Source organism: Talpa occidentalis, unplaced genomic scaffold (assembly GCF_014898055.3).
Source record: "Talpa occidentalis isolate TD23 unplaced genomic scaffold, MPIMG_talOcc4v2.1 talOcc4.12, whole genome shotgun sequence".
NCBI classification, from domain to species: Eukaryota; Metazoa; Chordata; class Mammalia; order Eulipotyphla; family Talpidae; genus Talpa; species Talpa occidentalis.
In genome coordinates, this window is record NW_023601212.1 from 8,934,844 (window position 1) to 8,949,013 (window position 14,170).

At 53.6% G+C, this 14,170-nt stretch overlaps 1 protein-coding gene across 2 annotated transcripts; it reads right to left on the reverse strand.

Moving 5' to 3' along the window:
• Window positions 1-694: 694 nt before the first annotated feature.
• Window positions 695-12,165, reverse strand: TICAM1 (TIR domain containing adaptor molecule 1). 2 transcript variants are annotated; one of them, XM_037505131.2, is made up of 3 exons: window positions 12,086-12,165; window positions 5,797-5,892; window positions 695-3,855 (listed from the first exon to the last, which is right to left on the reverse strand). In XM_037505131.2, exon 3 carries the CDS (start codon window positions 3,717-3,719, stop codon window positions 1,662-1,664), a length of 2,058 nt encoding a protein of 685 aa, XP_037361028.1. In that variant the 5' UTR covers window positions 3,720-3,855; window positions 5,797-5,892; window positions 12,086-12,165; the 3' UTR covers window positions 695-1,661. The 2 variants fall into 2 exon arrangements, with proteins under 2 accessions (XP_037361028.1, XP_037361029.1); XM_037505132.2 differs by lacking the exons at window positions 5,797-5,892; window positions 12,086-12,165 and adding an exon at window positions 4,741-5,279.
• Between the last annotated feature and the right edge of the window lie 2,005 nt (window positions 12,166-14,170).

Here is a 14,170-nt window from a genome sequence, read left to right on the forward strand (position 1 = left end):
GGGACTAAAAGAGCAAAGGGTGCAAGCAACCTGGCTGCCCTGGGTGACTCACGCCACGTCCGCCCTTCACAGTCATGGAGTAAAATGGAGTAAAGAGTAAACAGACTCAAGCCCAGCCGGGGGCTTGAGCATCCAGGCTCAGTTTGCTCAAATTCTCCCTCCATGGACTTCCCTGGTGGCACAAGGACTTAAGTCTCAGCGTTATGAAGCTGTCCACAGCCACTGTGGCATGAGTTTGATCCCGGGCCAGGGGAGCTGACCCACTTGGCGCAGCAGACCTCTCCTGTCTCCCTGCTGCTCCCCTCAGCAGTGGATTTCAGTTGATCTGCTTGTTCTGCTCCCCACTGTGAGTCCTCTCAGCACCACCCTCCCCCATACCTCCGGCCTGCACCTCAGTTCTTGTATGCATAAATAAAAATAAATCTTAAAAAAATTCTTCCTCCATTTCCTCTTTGCTTCCAAAGACACACAGATGGGAAGTGAGGCGATTATAACAGGAGAAACTGAGCTTCATAGTGGTGAGACTTAACCCCTTGTGCCATCAGGGAGGCCCCAGTTTCTCCTATTATAATCACCTCACTTCCCATCTGTGTGTCTTTGGAAGTAAGAATTCACCTCTTTGGGTCTCAGTTTTTCCCATCTGTAAAATGGACCCAACAATGGCAGCACCTACCTGGGGGGTCATTTTTGAGGATTAAAATGTTTTAATAAAGCTTTCAGAATTGATCAATGGTGACAGTTCAGCAAATGTCAGTTCTTTCATTCTCAGAAGATCTGCAGTCCCAAGGAAGAGGATTCCCCTCCAGGCGGGGCGCACCTGAAAGGGCACGTGCTCACTCCCTGGGGTGCTATGCACGTGACGCTGATGGTCTGAAACCTGGCATCATAAACCCAGATCGACCTAGATCAAGAACCCGGATTAGAAAGCAGAGCCTGCAGAGTGAAGACGCTTGCCTAGCTTTGGTGGGGCATCAAGGTAAACGCCCTCCATCCCTCCTCAAAAAAAAAGAGCAACAGCAGAAACTGCTAATGTCCCCCAATATCCTCCTCTCTCCCTGGTTAGAAATAGGACTTTTAACAAGGCCCAAGGCCCATTAAAAGATTACATTTACCATATTGCTTTGTGGTTGGAGAGGTCCTGTGACCAGTTCTGGCCAATGAGATAAGAACAAAAGTGCACAACTTCCAGCTCACACCACTCAAGGGAGAAGCAACCTTCTTCCTTCTGGTTTCTTTTTTTGGAGGAGGGAAGAGATGCAGCTGGGTGGTAGGGGGGGTGGCAACATAGCCATGTTTTTGTCGCTACAACTCACGGAGGTCTCCCAGAGGACAGTGGCCCTGGAGCAGCAGTCAATAAATATTTATTATAATTAAAATACCCAGCCCCTCCCCCAACACCACCATCCAGGCCACCTTTGCCTGCCACCTCTGGTGCCCCGGCACCAGAGAGAGAATCTGTCAATGCCATGTCCAATTCTGGCCACTCCAAAGCCAGAAGGTCCTAGAAGCCCATCTTGCACGACTTCCTAAGAGATGAAGGTCTCCCAAGCAATGTCCTGAGAGTGGCAGAAGACCCCATGCCCCACCAGCTGTCCCGCCCTGGAGATGGGGTGTTCTCCAAGGCCCGAGGCCGGCGCCAAGGTCATCAGCCCCAGACTCGGTCATTCTGCCTCCTGAATGTTGTCTTCAGGCACCGGGGTCGCTCTCTGGTTCCACATGTGGTTGTTGAGTCCCAGCTGCACCATGTGGGCATGGTGGATGATCAGAGGCTGCTGCCCAGGGCTCTGAGGGGGCACAGGCGAGGGCTGCGGAAAGGTGGGGGGCTCCTGGAAGGCTGGCGGCGGGGGGATGCCAGTTGGCCAGGAAGGCATGTGTGGTGGCTGCAGGTTGGGCCAGGTGGGAAAAGGTGGCGGGCCTCCCAGGGGCACCTGAGCCCCAGAAGCAGCCTGAGCCCCAAAGGGCATGAAATTGGCAAAGGTGGCCTGGAACTGCTCCATCTGTGCCCACAGGGCGCGCTGGCTCTGCATGTAGGAGGAGTAGGCGGAGCTCAGGTTGCCCACACGCAGCCGCTCCTGCTCCAGGCGCTGCTGCTGCTCCCTCAGGGCCCGGGTGTCCTGCTCCTTCCTCCAGAGGTCCCGGCGGAGCTGCAGCTTCTGAGACTTGAAGGTGTTGGCGACCTTCCTGCCGAAGACTGGAGAGCTCTCATCCAGCCACACCATGCTGTTGAGCAGGCTGGAGGTTTCGGGGCTCAGCTGGTCCTGGGAGGTCTCCTCGGGCAGGAAGGGGATCACGCTGTCCTGCCAGTCGTGCCGCCTGAGGCTGCTCATCACCGACTGGTTCACCTGGTACAGGCTCAGGCGGCAGTCGAAGTTGGGGGTGAGCAGCAGGATGGTGAAGGCCGAGTGGTCGAGGGCATCCTGCAGGCAGTGCAGCTCGCCGCGCCCCGGCACCTGGAACTCCTCGCAGAAAGTGGCCCCGTCCGACACCCCGAGACCCTCCAGCTTCTCCTTCACGCGCAGAGCCACGTGCTCGTCGGCCCGGGCATGCAGGACCACAAAGTTATAGAATTTCTGTTCCGGCAACTCCACCTTGGAAGGTGGAGGGCAGGGCCTCGAGGATCCTGGGTGAGCTGAAGAAGGGGCTGACGGGGAAGGGCAGGGAGGGGATGTTTGGGGGGCCAAGGGAGCAGATGGGCAGGGCTGGGCCGTGGGGGGAGTAGTGTCTTCTTCAGGAAGCTGGAGTGGTGTCTGGTCCGTGACAGACCTAGCGCTTCTGGGGGGTGAGGGGAGAGATTTGGGGGCCACAGGTACTTCTGTGCACTCCACAGAGTAGTGGGGACTCCTTTCTGGAGCTTCTGAGGGATAGGGCAGGCCCACAAGGCTGGCATCTGGGGGCACCTCAGGAAGCCTGGGGGGTGGGCTGTCTGGCGGTGCCTGGGGGCTGGCAGGCTCCACTGTTGGGGGCCAGCTCATCTCCTCGGGTTGCTGGCAGGCAGGCTCGGGCACCGATCTGGGCTGGGGCTGCACACACAGCTTGCTGGGCCCAGGGTTGCTGAGGGGCAGGCTGAGGAAGGGCATGGTGGGTGACTGGCTAATTTCCAAGTCACTAACCACGGAGGCGGGGCTGTCTGTGGACTTCAGGGAGCCCCCTCTGCTCCACCCTGACAGGTTCTCAATGGGCTGCGGAAGGCTGCGGGTTCTGGAGGGTGATGCTGAGGATGGTGGAAGGCACCCCAGATCAGAATGGAGGGGCTGGAAGCCCCCCGGGTCCCTGATGATGTCCCATCCGCAACGGTCCCGGGCCTCCTCCTGGAGATCCCCCAGTCGGTGGTCTTCCCTGGAGCTGAAGACACGGAGGGCTGCCCGGTAGGCCAGGTCCCGTGTGGCGGCCGGGCACAACTTCTCCTCCGCGAGCAGGTGGCACACCTGAGCAATGGCCCAGGACATATCCCAGGGCTCCTCTGAGGCCTCGACACTGTCCACACCAGCCCACTGGCGGGCTACAAACTGGGCCACCGAGTCCATCTTCAGTGCATCCAGGGAGATCCTGGCCTCCGTCTCCTGCCCCAGTTTCAGCAGCACCATGGCATGCAGAAGGCCCACCCTCGGGCAGCCCGGGCGCAGGGTCTTCAGCTTGTGCTTAAGATGCATGAGTTTGCCCTCGCCTGCTGCCTCCAGAATGCCAAAGGCATCCGAGAGCGATGGTTCCTTGCTGGCCATGGGCACCAGTGGGCGTGGCCTGCAGAGGCAGAAGTGCTGGGTGGTGGAGGCATATTCCACACTGCCCCCCTTCCTGGCACCTGGTGTCCCCTACCTGCTCACCACACCAGGTGTCTTGGGGGCAACCAGAGCAGACCTGTGAAGCAGGAGAGACAAGTTACCACAAGAAAGAGACAGCTCTGGGAGGTGGCCTGGCCTTCCCTCCACTCCCCGCCTTCCTGCCTGCCTTCAAGTGTCATAACCTATCAGGGTGATCTTGGGCGAAATGTGTCACCTCACAATCTGTTTCTCCCATCGCCAAAGCATAGTCACCCAAGAGGTAGGCACGACCACCGTTCACGTTGAACAACACTGGTTTGAACTGTGTGGATCCACTTCTACGTGGATTTTCTCATAAACAGACTAGTGAACTCATGCTGTCAACACATACAGCACTCTACTGCAAATACAGTTTTCCTTCCTCAGGATTTTCTTTCTTTTTTTTTTAAGATTTATTTATTTATGCATACAAGAGCTGGGGTACAGTCCAGAGGTGCAGGGGGTGAGAGGATTCACCAGAGACAGAGTGGGGAACAGAACAGGCGGATCCACTGAAATACACTGCTGAGGGGAGCAGCAGGCAAGACAGGAGAGGTCTGCTGCGCCATGTGGGTTGCTCCCTGGATGGCCGGGGGATGGAACTTATGCTGCAGTAACTGTGGACAGCTTCATAGGTTGCGTGTTAACCCCTTGTGCCACCAGGGAGGCCCTCCTCATGGTTTTCTGAAGAACATTTTCTTTTCTCTAGCTTACTTTATTGTAAAGCCCAGTCCATAGCACATACAAAATGTGTTCACTGACATTTTTGGTGAGGCTTCTGGTTACCAGCGGGCTATTATTGGTGGTCAAGTTTTTGTGGCGTCAATAGTCACACACCAATTTTCTCCAATATCACCATTCCTAACCCCATGGCGTTCGGGGGTGAATGGCATTTCCCCATTTACACACCACAAAAGGGAGCCGGAGAGATGAAATCGCTTACCCAGAGGTGCACAGCCGGTGCGTGACAGAGCTAGGACTTGAACCAAGAAGTCGGGCCCCAGCGGCTCTCTGCCTAAACACGAGAATACACGGCCCGCCAGGGTAATGAGAAGCCCACTTACAGGATTATTTCCGTAAATCGAGTTGCATTGACCTATGGAAAGTTGGCAGCCCTGTGACTAGACGTCCCTGGGGTCCTCATCCCTTCCTAGGGAGGTCGTCGGTCCCCTAGATGGTCTCCAATGACCCCCACCTCCTGGCGTTCACAGTCTTGGGTAACCCTTTCGCTGTAGTGCCAGCATTTATGTGATTGACAGCACAAGGCAGCAATGGCTGGAGTCACTGATGACTTCGGGTGGTAAGAGACACGGGCTGTCCTCGCGGTAACTCTGCCACGCTGTGCTGGGAGCAGCCTTCCTGGCAGCTCGTGCGGCAGGGAATGGAGCCCTCCACCAGCAAGCGCACAGGGAACGGCGAGGGGGCCCAGGTGGCTGCGGGGTGAGCGAGAGCAGAGAGGAGGTGGTGGAGGCTGGGAGGGGACAGTGCAGGTCCTGGGGGCCTCAAGGACAGTGGGGAGAACCTGGGCTTCTACCCTAAGAGAGGACTGGCTTGCAAAACTAGAACACTCTTGTCCTGTCTAAAGGTGTGCAGTAGGGGGCCTCCCTGGTGGCACAAGGGGTTCAGTCTTAGCACTATGAAGCTATCTGCAGCACGAATTTGATCCCCGGCCAGGGAGCTGACCCACATGGCGTTGCAGACCTCTCCTGTCTCCCCGCTGCTCCCCTCAGCAGTGTGTTGTTTCAGTGGATCCGCCTGTTCTGTTCCCCACTGTCTCTGGTGAATCCTCTCACTCCCTGCACCGCTGTATGCATAAATAAATAGAGCTTTAAAATAAATAAATAAATACGTGCAGTAGCCAAGACTCAAAGGTGGGAACTTCTGTATCTTAAATGAGCTTTCTCTTAGCTACAAAAAGAGATTAAAAAAAAAAAAAAGATGATCTTATATTCAGGTGTGACCACAAATCCCAATTCTTTGAAATTATCAAGATAATGACCTGAAATAGGGTCCAGCATCCCCCTCGACGGCACTGGCCTGGAAACGAATGTTCCTTCCTCCTCCTGATGGCTCCTGGGAACAGCTGGGTATGGAACTTAAAAAGAAAAAACAGACATGTGTTGGCGTGTGCCCCCCAACTTTGCTGCTGTTTCTTTTCATTATAATTACATTTATTTTCTTACATCGTTGTTCGTTTTGGGACAGTGTTTGATTTCTCAGGGGCTGTCCCTGTAGTTCTCCTACCACCCACCACGGCACCCATCACCACAGTCCCTTGTGCTCTTCCCACCCCTGCTCTGACCCCTCCCTGCCCTGCTGTTTGCCTCAGATCTGCAGCCAGCCTGTGAGGCTGGTCTTTTTCCTGACTCTTGTTTGGTTTCTCTATATTCCTCCCATAGGGAAAACCATCTGATAGTTATCTTTTTCCTTCTGACTTATTTACTTTGCACGATCCCTTCCAGCTCCATCCATGTGGCTGCAATGGCAGGAGTTTATCCTTTTTGATTGCTGAGTAGTATTCCATTGTGCATATACCACATCTTCTTGATCCAGCCATCTATTTTTGGGCATTTGGGTTGTTTCCACATCTTAGCTATTATAAACAGTGCTACAATAAACACAAGGGTGCAGGTTTCCTTTCAAATTAGTGTTTTTGGTGTTCTTTGGGTAGATTCCTAGGAGTGGAATCGCTGGACCATAAGGCAGATCCATTTTTAGTGTTCTGAGAAACCTGCACACAGCTCTCCATAGTGGTTGGACCAGTTTGCACTCCCACCAGCAAAGCAGGAGAGTTCCTTTTTCTCCACATCCTCACCAACATTTGTTGTTGCCAGTTTTTTTGTTTGTTTGTTTTGCTTTGTTTTGTTTTGTGGGGCCCTCCCTGTTGGCCAGGGAACTAACCGGTGCTGCAGAGGCTGCAGGCAGCCTCGCAGACCAGCTCTCAACCACTGCACCACCAGGGGAGGCCCTGTTGCCAGTTTTTTTAATATGGGCCCTTCTCACTGGTGTAAGGTGGTATCTCGTTTTGATTTGCATTTCCCTGATAAGTGGTGTTGAGCATTTCTTCATAAGCCTGCTGTCCATTTGCATTTCCTCTTTGGAGAAGTGTCTTTTTAGCTCGTCTGCCCATTTTCTAACTGACTTGTTTGCTTTGTTGTTGCTGAGTCCTATGAGCTCTGTTTAGATCTTTTCAAATCAGTCCCTTATCACCTGTATGGAGTGCAGGTTTCTTCCTCCCAACCCGTAGGGAGTCTTTGTTTTGGTTATTGTCTCTCTTGCTGTATAGAAGCTTTTTAGTTTGATGTCGCCCCAGCTGTTTATCTTTTCCTTCTCTTTCTTTGCTTCTGGAGATGAGTCCTCAAAGATGTTTCTGAGTTGTATGTCATGGAGTGTTTTGCCTATGTTTTTGTCTATGTATTTTATGGCTTCAGTCTTACATTCAGATCTTTTAGCCATTTTGAGTTGTTTTTGTGTCTGGTGTGAGATGGCAATCTGGTTTCATTCTTCTGCAGGTGGCAGTCCAGTTTTCTCAGTTTTCTTTACTGAAGAGGCTTTCCTTGCTCCAGCGTATGTTCTTTGCCCCTTCGTCACAGATTCGTTGACCACTGCCCTCCAATTCTGAGTGGACAAAGGGCACAGCTGATAAAATGTGAAGGGAAGGGCCTGGAACGGGGCGTGAGTGGGCTAGACGTCACGTCGTTTCAGGCTGTGTTCACTCTTAAATTTCATCAAGTTCAATATTTGGGCCTTGGGTCCTCTTCAGAATTCAGGTTAGATGGCAATAAAATACTAAAAGGGAAAAATGTTCGCCAACTCCCAGGCTATCCAACTGGCAGCAACGTGAGAAGCAAATGGTTTTTGAATTAGTTGCCAATACTGAACAAAAGAGATTCTGTGTAAAACCCCAGTGTTCTGGATTCTCTCGGAATTCAGACAGCCACTGACAAAACAGTGTGGCCTGCTGCTGTCCCAGAGCCAAAGCCGCCCCCTGCACTGTGCCCACCCCGGAAAGTTGCCTCCAGGGCAAGCGAGAGCGGCTGGTGGGAACACGGCCTTGGGGTTCAACTTGCTCTTCCACTGAAGGCCGTGACCTTGACCAGGCCTGTGGCCATCAGCAAGGAAGGCAGCCAGGACAGCGATCCCAAGGCTGCGCCACAGAGCATGCCATGGGTGGTCGAGGCAGTGGCTGGACATCCCGGCTGTGTCCTGATGTGCTGACACTCGCACAATGCAGAGTCGCCCGATGGCGTGTTTCTCAGAACATGTCACTAAGCAACACGCTACTGTATCTAAATAACACTCCTGTCCACCTCCCCACTCAGAGACCCGCACTTTGACTCCGTGACTGCGCCAGCCTTGCCCCCTCCCCAGATGCCAGGCCTCTGTGCGTCCGAGTCCACTCATAGCCCCTCCTAGCTACACCCCAACTCTGGGGAACCTGCCTTTCTCTCTGCTCCACGTTCCCTGGCCTCCAGGACAAAGTCCACCCTGAAGGGTAGGAGTCTGGTGGCACAAAAGCACCCACAGCAGTGTGGACCCCTACTTTGCCCCCTTGCCGGTGGGTGGGACTCGCTTCTCCGGCTGTTTCCTCACTGTAAAGCCAGCGTGGAGGTGGCAGTGGACACGAACGTGAGTCTGTCCCCAAGATTCGCGATGAAAGTTGAATGAAGAGCTTAGGACAGTGGCCGGAGCAGGCAGGGGCTCAGGATTATACTATAATAAAGCATGAGACTACATACTCGGCCTCCCCCGTGGTGCAGCGGTTGAGCGCTGGGTTGCGAAGCTGCCCGCAGCTTCTGCAGCACCGGTTCCATCCCTGGCTGCTCCCCGGCCACCGGAGGAGGGTCCCACATGGCGCGCAGACCTCTCCTGCCGCCCGCTGCTCCCCTCAGCAGTGTACTTCGGTCCTTCTGCCTGCTCTGCTCCCCGCTCTGGCTCTGGTGAATTCTCTCACCCTCCCGCGCTTCTGACTGTACCCAGTGCTTGTATAAATAAATAAATAAACAAATCTTTAAAAAAAAAAAAAAAAGACTACACACTGGCAGGGTTTATGTTTTCTCTCCCTGATCTCTTCTTTTTAACCATCGCTGGAACACGCCCTTTCTCTTCTCCCCGACTCAGTCCCTCCTATACTCTCGGACGGCCTCTTCCCATAAATATCTACTGAACACCTGTACGAGCTCGAGCTGCTCCAGGCGCTGCCTCAGACTCGATGGGCAGGTTCCTGCCCCCAGGGAGCGCACAGCCTACTGGGGGGAGACCCGTACTCAGTGAGAAATCCGCCCACTGTGGAGAATGAGATGTGCCGGGAAGACAACGCGGTCGCGGGACAGTGGGCATCTGGAGAAAAGCCTGCGGGTCCAGGGAGGCCTCTGAAGGAGACATCTGAGCTGAGACCTGAAGGAGGTAGGGTAGCAGCTCAGGTGAGACTTGGGGCAAGTGCCTCCGGGCAGAAGGCACAGCCCTCCGGGGGCAGGATGGCAGCTGGTGTGGTGGGCGGACAGGAAGGAGGCCCTGGGGGCTGAAGTGGAGCCCCGGGGAACACTGGGCTTTTACCCCAGAAAGACCGTGGGCAGGAGGGGTGGGGCTGATTCAGGTGCCCTCGGGTGGCTCCTGTGGGGATGACAGACTGGGAGGGGGTGCGGGGGCTGGAGGGGATCATTCATTGGCTCATGGGAGTAATGATGATGGTCTCCAGGAAGGAGGGGAGTGGCTGGATTTGTGGATAATTTAAGACAGAAGAAGAGCAAAAGGAGGCAAGGAGAAGGCCTGGACTTCAGGCCTGAATGTTGGAGGGGAGAGGAAGGAACAGGCTTGGGATCAGAAGGCAACAATCAAGCATTTGCAGGCATGACTCATTCAATACAGTTCACCCTAGAGGCCCCCATGACATGCATGACCTCACCTCCAGCCACCCGTTCCTCAAACACACCAGGCCTGCCTCAGAGCCTTTACACTGGCTGCTACCTTAGCCTGGGACACCTCTCCCCAGATTCCTTATGCCCGTTCACTCCCCAGTTTTGGGTCTCAAATGCCATCTCTCCATCAAGGTTGACCTTAGCAGCCTGTTTAAAATTACAGCCCACTCCCACACACTCTTACTTTATTTTCCCCCTTTCAACTTTTCCCATTTGACACTATCAATTTTACTTATTTACTTTGATGAATATCCATTGCTTCCCAAGGGAGTGAACCCCATTGTTCACAGCTGAGTGTCCAGGGACTGGTACATAGTAGCTGCATAATAAATACTAGTTGAATAAATCAGGGGCCTCCCTGGTGGCACAAGGGGTTAAGCCTCAGCACTATGAAGCAGCCTCAGCCACTGCAGCACGAGTGGAGATCCCCGGCCAGGATGCTGCCCACATGGTGCAGCAGACCTCTCCTGTCTCCCCACTGCTCCCCTCAGCAGTGTATTTCAGTGGATCTGCCTGTTCTGCTCCCCACTCTGTCTCTGGTGAATCCTTTCACCCCCACACCTCTGGCCTGTACCCCAGTTCTTGTATGCATAAATAAATCTTTATAAATAAATAAATAGATACTAATTGAATAAATCAACGAACAAATAGAATAGCACCTGGTATACGGTAAACACTCAATAAATGTTTCCTACTTCTGCATCCTCTCCCCAACAAGTCAATAAATCTAATCTGCTCCCACCAGGAGCACAATTCACCTATTTTGGTTAACTAAGAAATATTACAAAACATCAAAGGTGATTCATGGCCAACCTGTCTCAGAAAAAGTGTGTATTAGGGACATTTATTCAGCAAGTATTTATGAAGGACCTGCTGTATGCCAGGCACTATGTGAAGCAAATGACAGCCCCGGGAGTTAGGACATTTGACTGCCCGTTTACTGATGAGAAAGGGAGACAGAGAGGTAGAGGGATTTGCCCTGGGTCATGCAGGTGGAAAGTCAAGGGGCAGGGATTGAAACCAAGAAGCCTGGCTCCAGGGCTCCTGCACTTACTCACTGAGCACCTACTATGTGCAGTCCCTCCCAGGTTTGGATTTTTTTTTTTAAAGATTTATTTACTTATTTATACAAGCACTGGGTACAGTCAGAAGCGCGAGAGGGTGAGAGAATTCACCAGAGCCAGAGCGGGGAGCAGAGCAGGCAGAAGGACTGAAGTACACTGCTGAGGGGAGCAGCGGGCGGCAGGAGAGGTCTGCGCGCCATGTGTGACCCTCCTCCCGTGGCCGGGGAGCAGCCGGGGATCGAACAGGCGCTGCAGAGGCCGCGGGCAGCTTCGCAAAGCTTCGCAACCCAGCGCTCAACCGCTGCGCCACCGGGGAGGCCCCCAGGTTTGGATTTAAGGAAGCCTCAAGCCAGGTCAATGGGGAAACCACTGGTATCTGCCCTTACACTTGGCCATTCAATTTTTGCTCATTCTTTCTGTGGGCTCCAGGAGGGCCCTACTTGACCCCTACTGTGTGCTAGGCAGTGTTCCCTGGCGCACAGCAAGTGCTCCATAAATGCTTCTTGAAGAATGTTGAAGAATGAATGAATGTTCCTTGTTCAGAAAAAGGAACAGAGGCCTCCCCGGACAGGTTGGGGAGCTTGCCCCCACACATCTACACACCCTCAAACTCCCCTGCCCAGAGCTGCAGCCTACCTGGGTCACACTGGGGTGCCCCTCCCCCAGTCCACTGCCTCAGCCACAGGGAGAAGGAAAAAATGGAGGTGCCATGAGGATGGCCGAGGCACCAGGTTCTGAGCTGTGGGGGTGGGGTGGGTGTTAGTACTGGGCACACTTGCTGGGGTTCCTGGGCTCCAGCACATTCTTCCTACAGAAGAAATGGGCTGGGTTGGAGACTGGATCTCAGATGCCCGCGGTTGGGGGTGGGGGTGGGTAGAACTTCCCACGGTGAGAGAGGGTTTCTAGAAGTGACGATTCCGAGGGGGAGGAGCTGTGGATGGGGGCTGATGGGGGCGAGGGCGGGGCAGGAGGCCCAGGAGCCGAGGCAAAGCCCCCAGCTTTGGGAAGAAATCAGACACACGGGGAGTGGGGAGTGTTGAGGAATATGCGGTGTTGGACAGAATCAGGGTGTTGGCGAGGATCAGGGGTGTGGAGGAATTCCGGGTGTTGGGGGTGCAAAGGGCTCCAGCGTGTCGGGGAGGGGGCCGGCGCGTCCCGGGGAGGGGAGTATCGAACCCTCCTCGCGGATGTCAGAAGTTCGAAGGGCGGCGACCGGCCGCCTGCTCAGGCTGGCTGCACCGGCTACCTGCAGGCCTGCGGGTCTGGCCCGACCCTCCCCCACCGGCCTCACCCCTTCCCCACCTACCAGGGATCCCGGGGGCGCCGGCCAGGCCGCTGGAGTTCTTGGGGCGCAGCAGAAGGCCCGGGCTGTGCCCACGGACGCGGCGCAGCGGGCGCGCGGGCTCCTCCACCCCGCGGGCCTGTGCCCGCCCCTTCCGCGTAGGCCCGAGGGAGGAAGGGAGGTCACGCTCAGCCCAAGGGGGAAAGTCCCCGCGCCCCGCAGACACGCCCCCGCCTCCGGGCAGGCTGCCAAGTTCAGCAAGTTTGGGCACCTACCGGGAGCGCGCACTGGATGCCGGGGAGGGCCCCAGAAGAGACGAAACCCCTGTCCTGGGGGGCGCACCGTCTAATAGAAAGTACCCACAGCCTTCAGGTGAGATCATTAGTTACCTGTGCTTTCCAGGAAACACGGAAGGGGCAGGGGAGGAAATCGTGAGGAAGGGACCATGGCGCTCTGAAGGGCCGGCGGGTCGCAGCACTTTGGAAGAGGAGCAGCAGGGCCTGTGTTGAAGCCGCCAGCTACCTGTCAAAATTCCCAGGGGCCTGCCTGGCTTTTTGAGTTAACCTGGACCCAGACCTGATATATCCAGCCTGAATGTTTTTCTTTCAAAACCAAGAAGGAAATCATGACTATAATCCAGCTTGGATTACATTCGTCTTTATACCAGCGCAGTCATAAAATGTGATTTTTTTAAATAGAAGAGAGACCCCAAATGCCTTAACTGGGCCCCTTTGGACGCCTGGAGAAGCTGGGGGCCCTTTTCTAACTTCCATATTTTAGATGCGTAAGTCCAGATGCAGAGAGTACAGGAAAGTCCATTCTGATGAAATACATTTATTGAAAAATTTTTTAAAACAATTTAGCTATCCAGCTTTGGATGAATGGATCAGCACAAGGCATCCATCCGCACAAGGCGTCCATCCAGACAAGGGAATGGCGTTCAGTCGTAAACAGGAAAGAAATCGGGACACAAGCTACAACGTAGATGGATCGTGAAGACTTTAAAATGCTTTTTCTTAGAAAGTGCTTTATGCTTAAAAATGGTTAAAAGGTAAATTTTATGTTGCTTTTTTTAACCACAGTTTTTAAATTAAAAAAATTATTTATTTTATTTATGCATTCAAGACTTGGGGTGTAGGCCAAAGGTGCGAGGAGGGGGAGTAAAATCATTCACCAGAGACAGAGCGGGGAACAGATCAGGCAGACTGACCAAACTACACTGCTGAGGGGAGCAGCGGTCGGTCGAGGCAGGAGAGGTTGCTGCGCCATGTGGGTTGCTCCCTGGCTGGTGGGGATCGAATTCACACTGGCTGTGCTATGGTGGCTGGCCATAGCTTGACAGTCTGTCTTTAACCCCTGCGCCACAGTTTTTTTTTTAATACTCATAAGATAACACCTTTAAAAATACACTTTGGAATAGAACTATACCAAAGCCAATAATCAACACCTAGTGATATATTTTTATATTTATCGCCACATTAAATAATAAGAGCTAATAACCCTGGTGACAGTGACGAGTGTCAGCGTATTTCGAGCTGCTGGCAGCAATGCAATATGAAAATATCTGTGGTTTTCTACTGAGGACAGAGTCACTAGTCCTGTTCCCTTTATTCATAATTGAGGAAATGGTACAAATCAATAGGAGTCAGTGAAAATAAAGATGTGTTATGTTTTTCCCATCAGTTCTTAGACACCCTAAATTCTATCATCAGGTCCTCCCAAATCCTTGAAGAATCTTGGGAGGGGAGGCAAATGGAAGTTACATGGTTGCTAACTGCCCCCCTCCTCTGGATCTCTTAGTCCCTTGCCTCCTTGAGAGAGAAAGTTTATTGAGCTCCTACTGTATGCCAGGCACATATCGGCTATGGGGATACATCGGGGAGGAAGAAAGAAAATTTAGAGGGGAGAGGTCATTAAATGAATCTTCCCAGGCCCCTCTCCACACCTCTCCATCAACTATTTTCAGAGCGCCCACCAGGTCCCTGTTCCTGTGCCAGACAGCTCTTGTGGGCTTCTGGAACCCCTCTCCCACCAGAGGAATGTTCTACCCTCCCCAACGGTGGGCATTCATGATCCAGCCCCCAAGCCCTGTTCCTTCTGTAGGGGTGG

Bases quoted from the DNA above. Each gene is read 5' to 3' on its own strand.
- TICAM1 (XM_037505131.2), bottom strand. From the start codon at position 3,719: ATGGCCAGCAAGGAACCATCGCTCTCGGATGCCTTTGGCATTCTGGAG.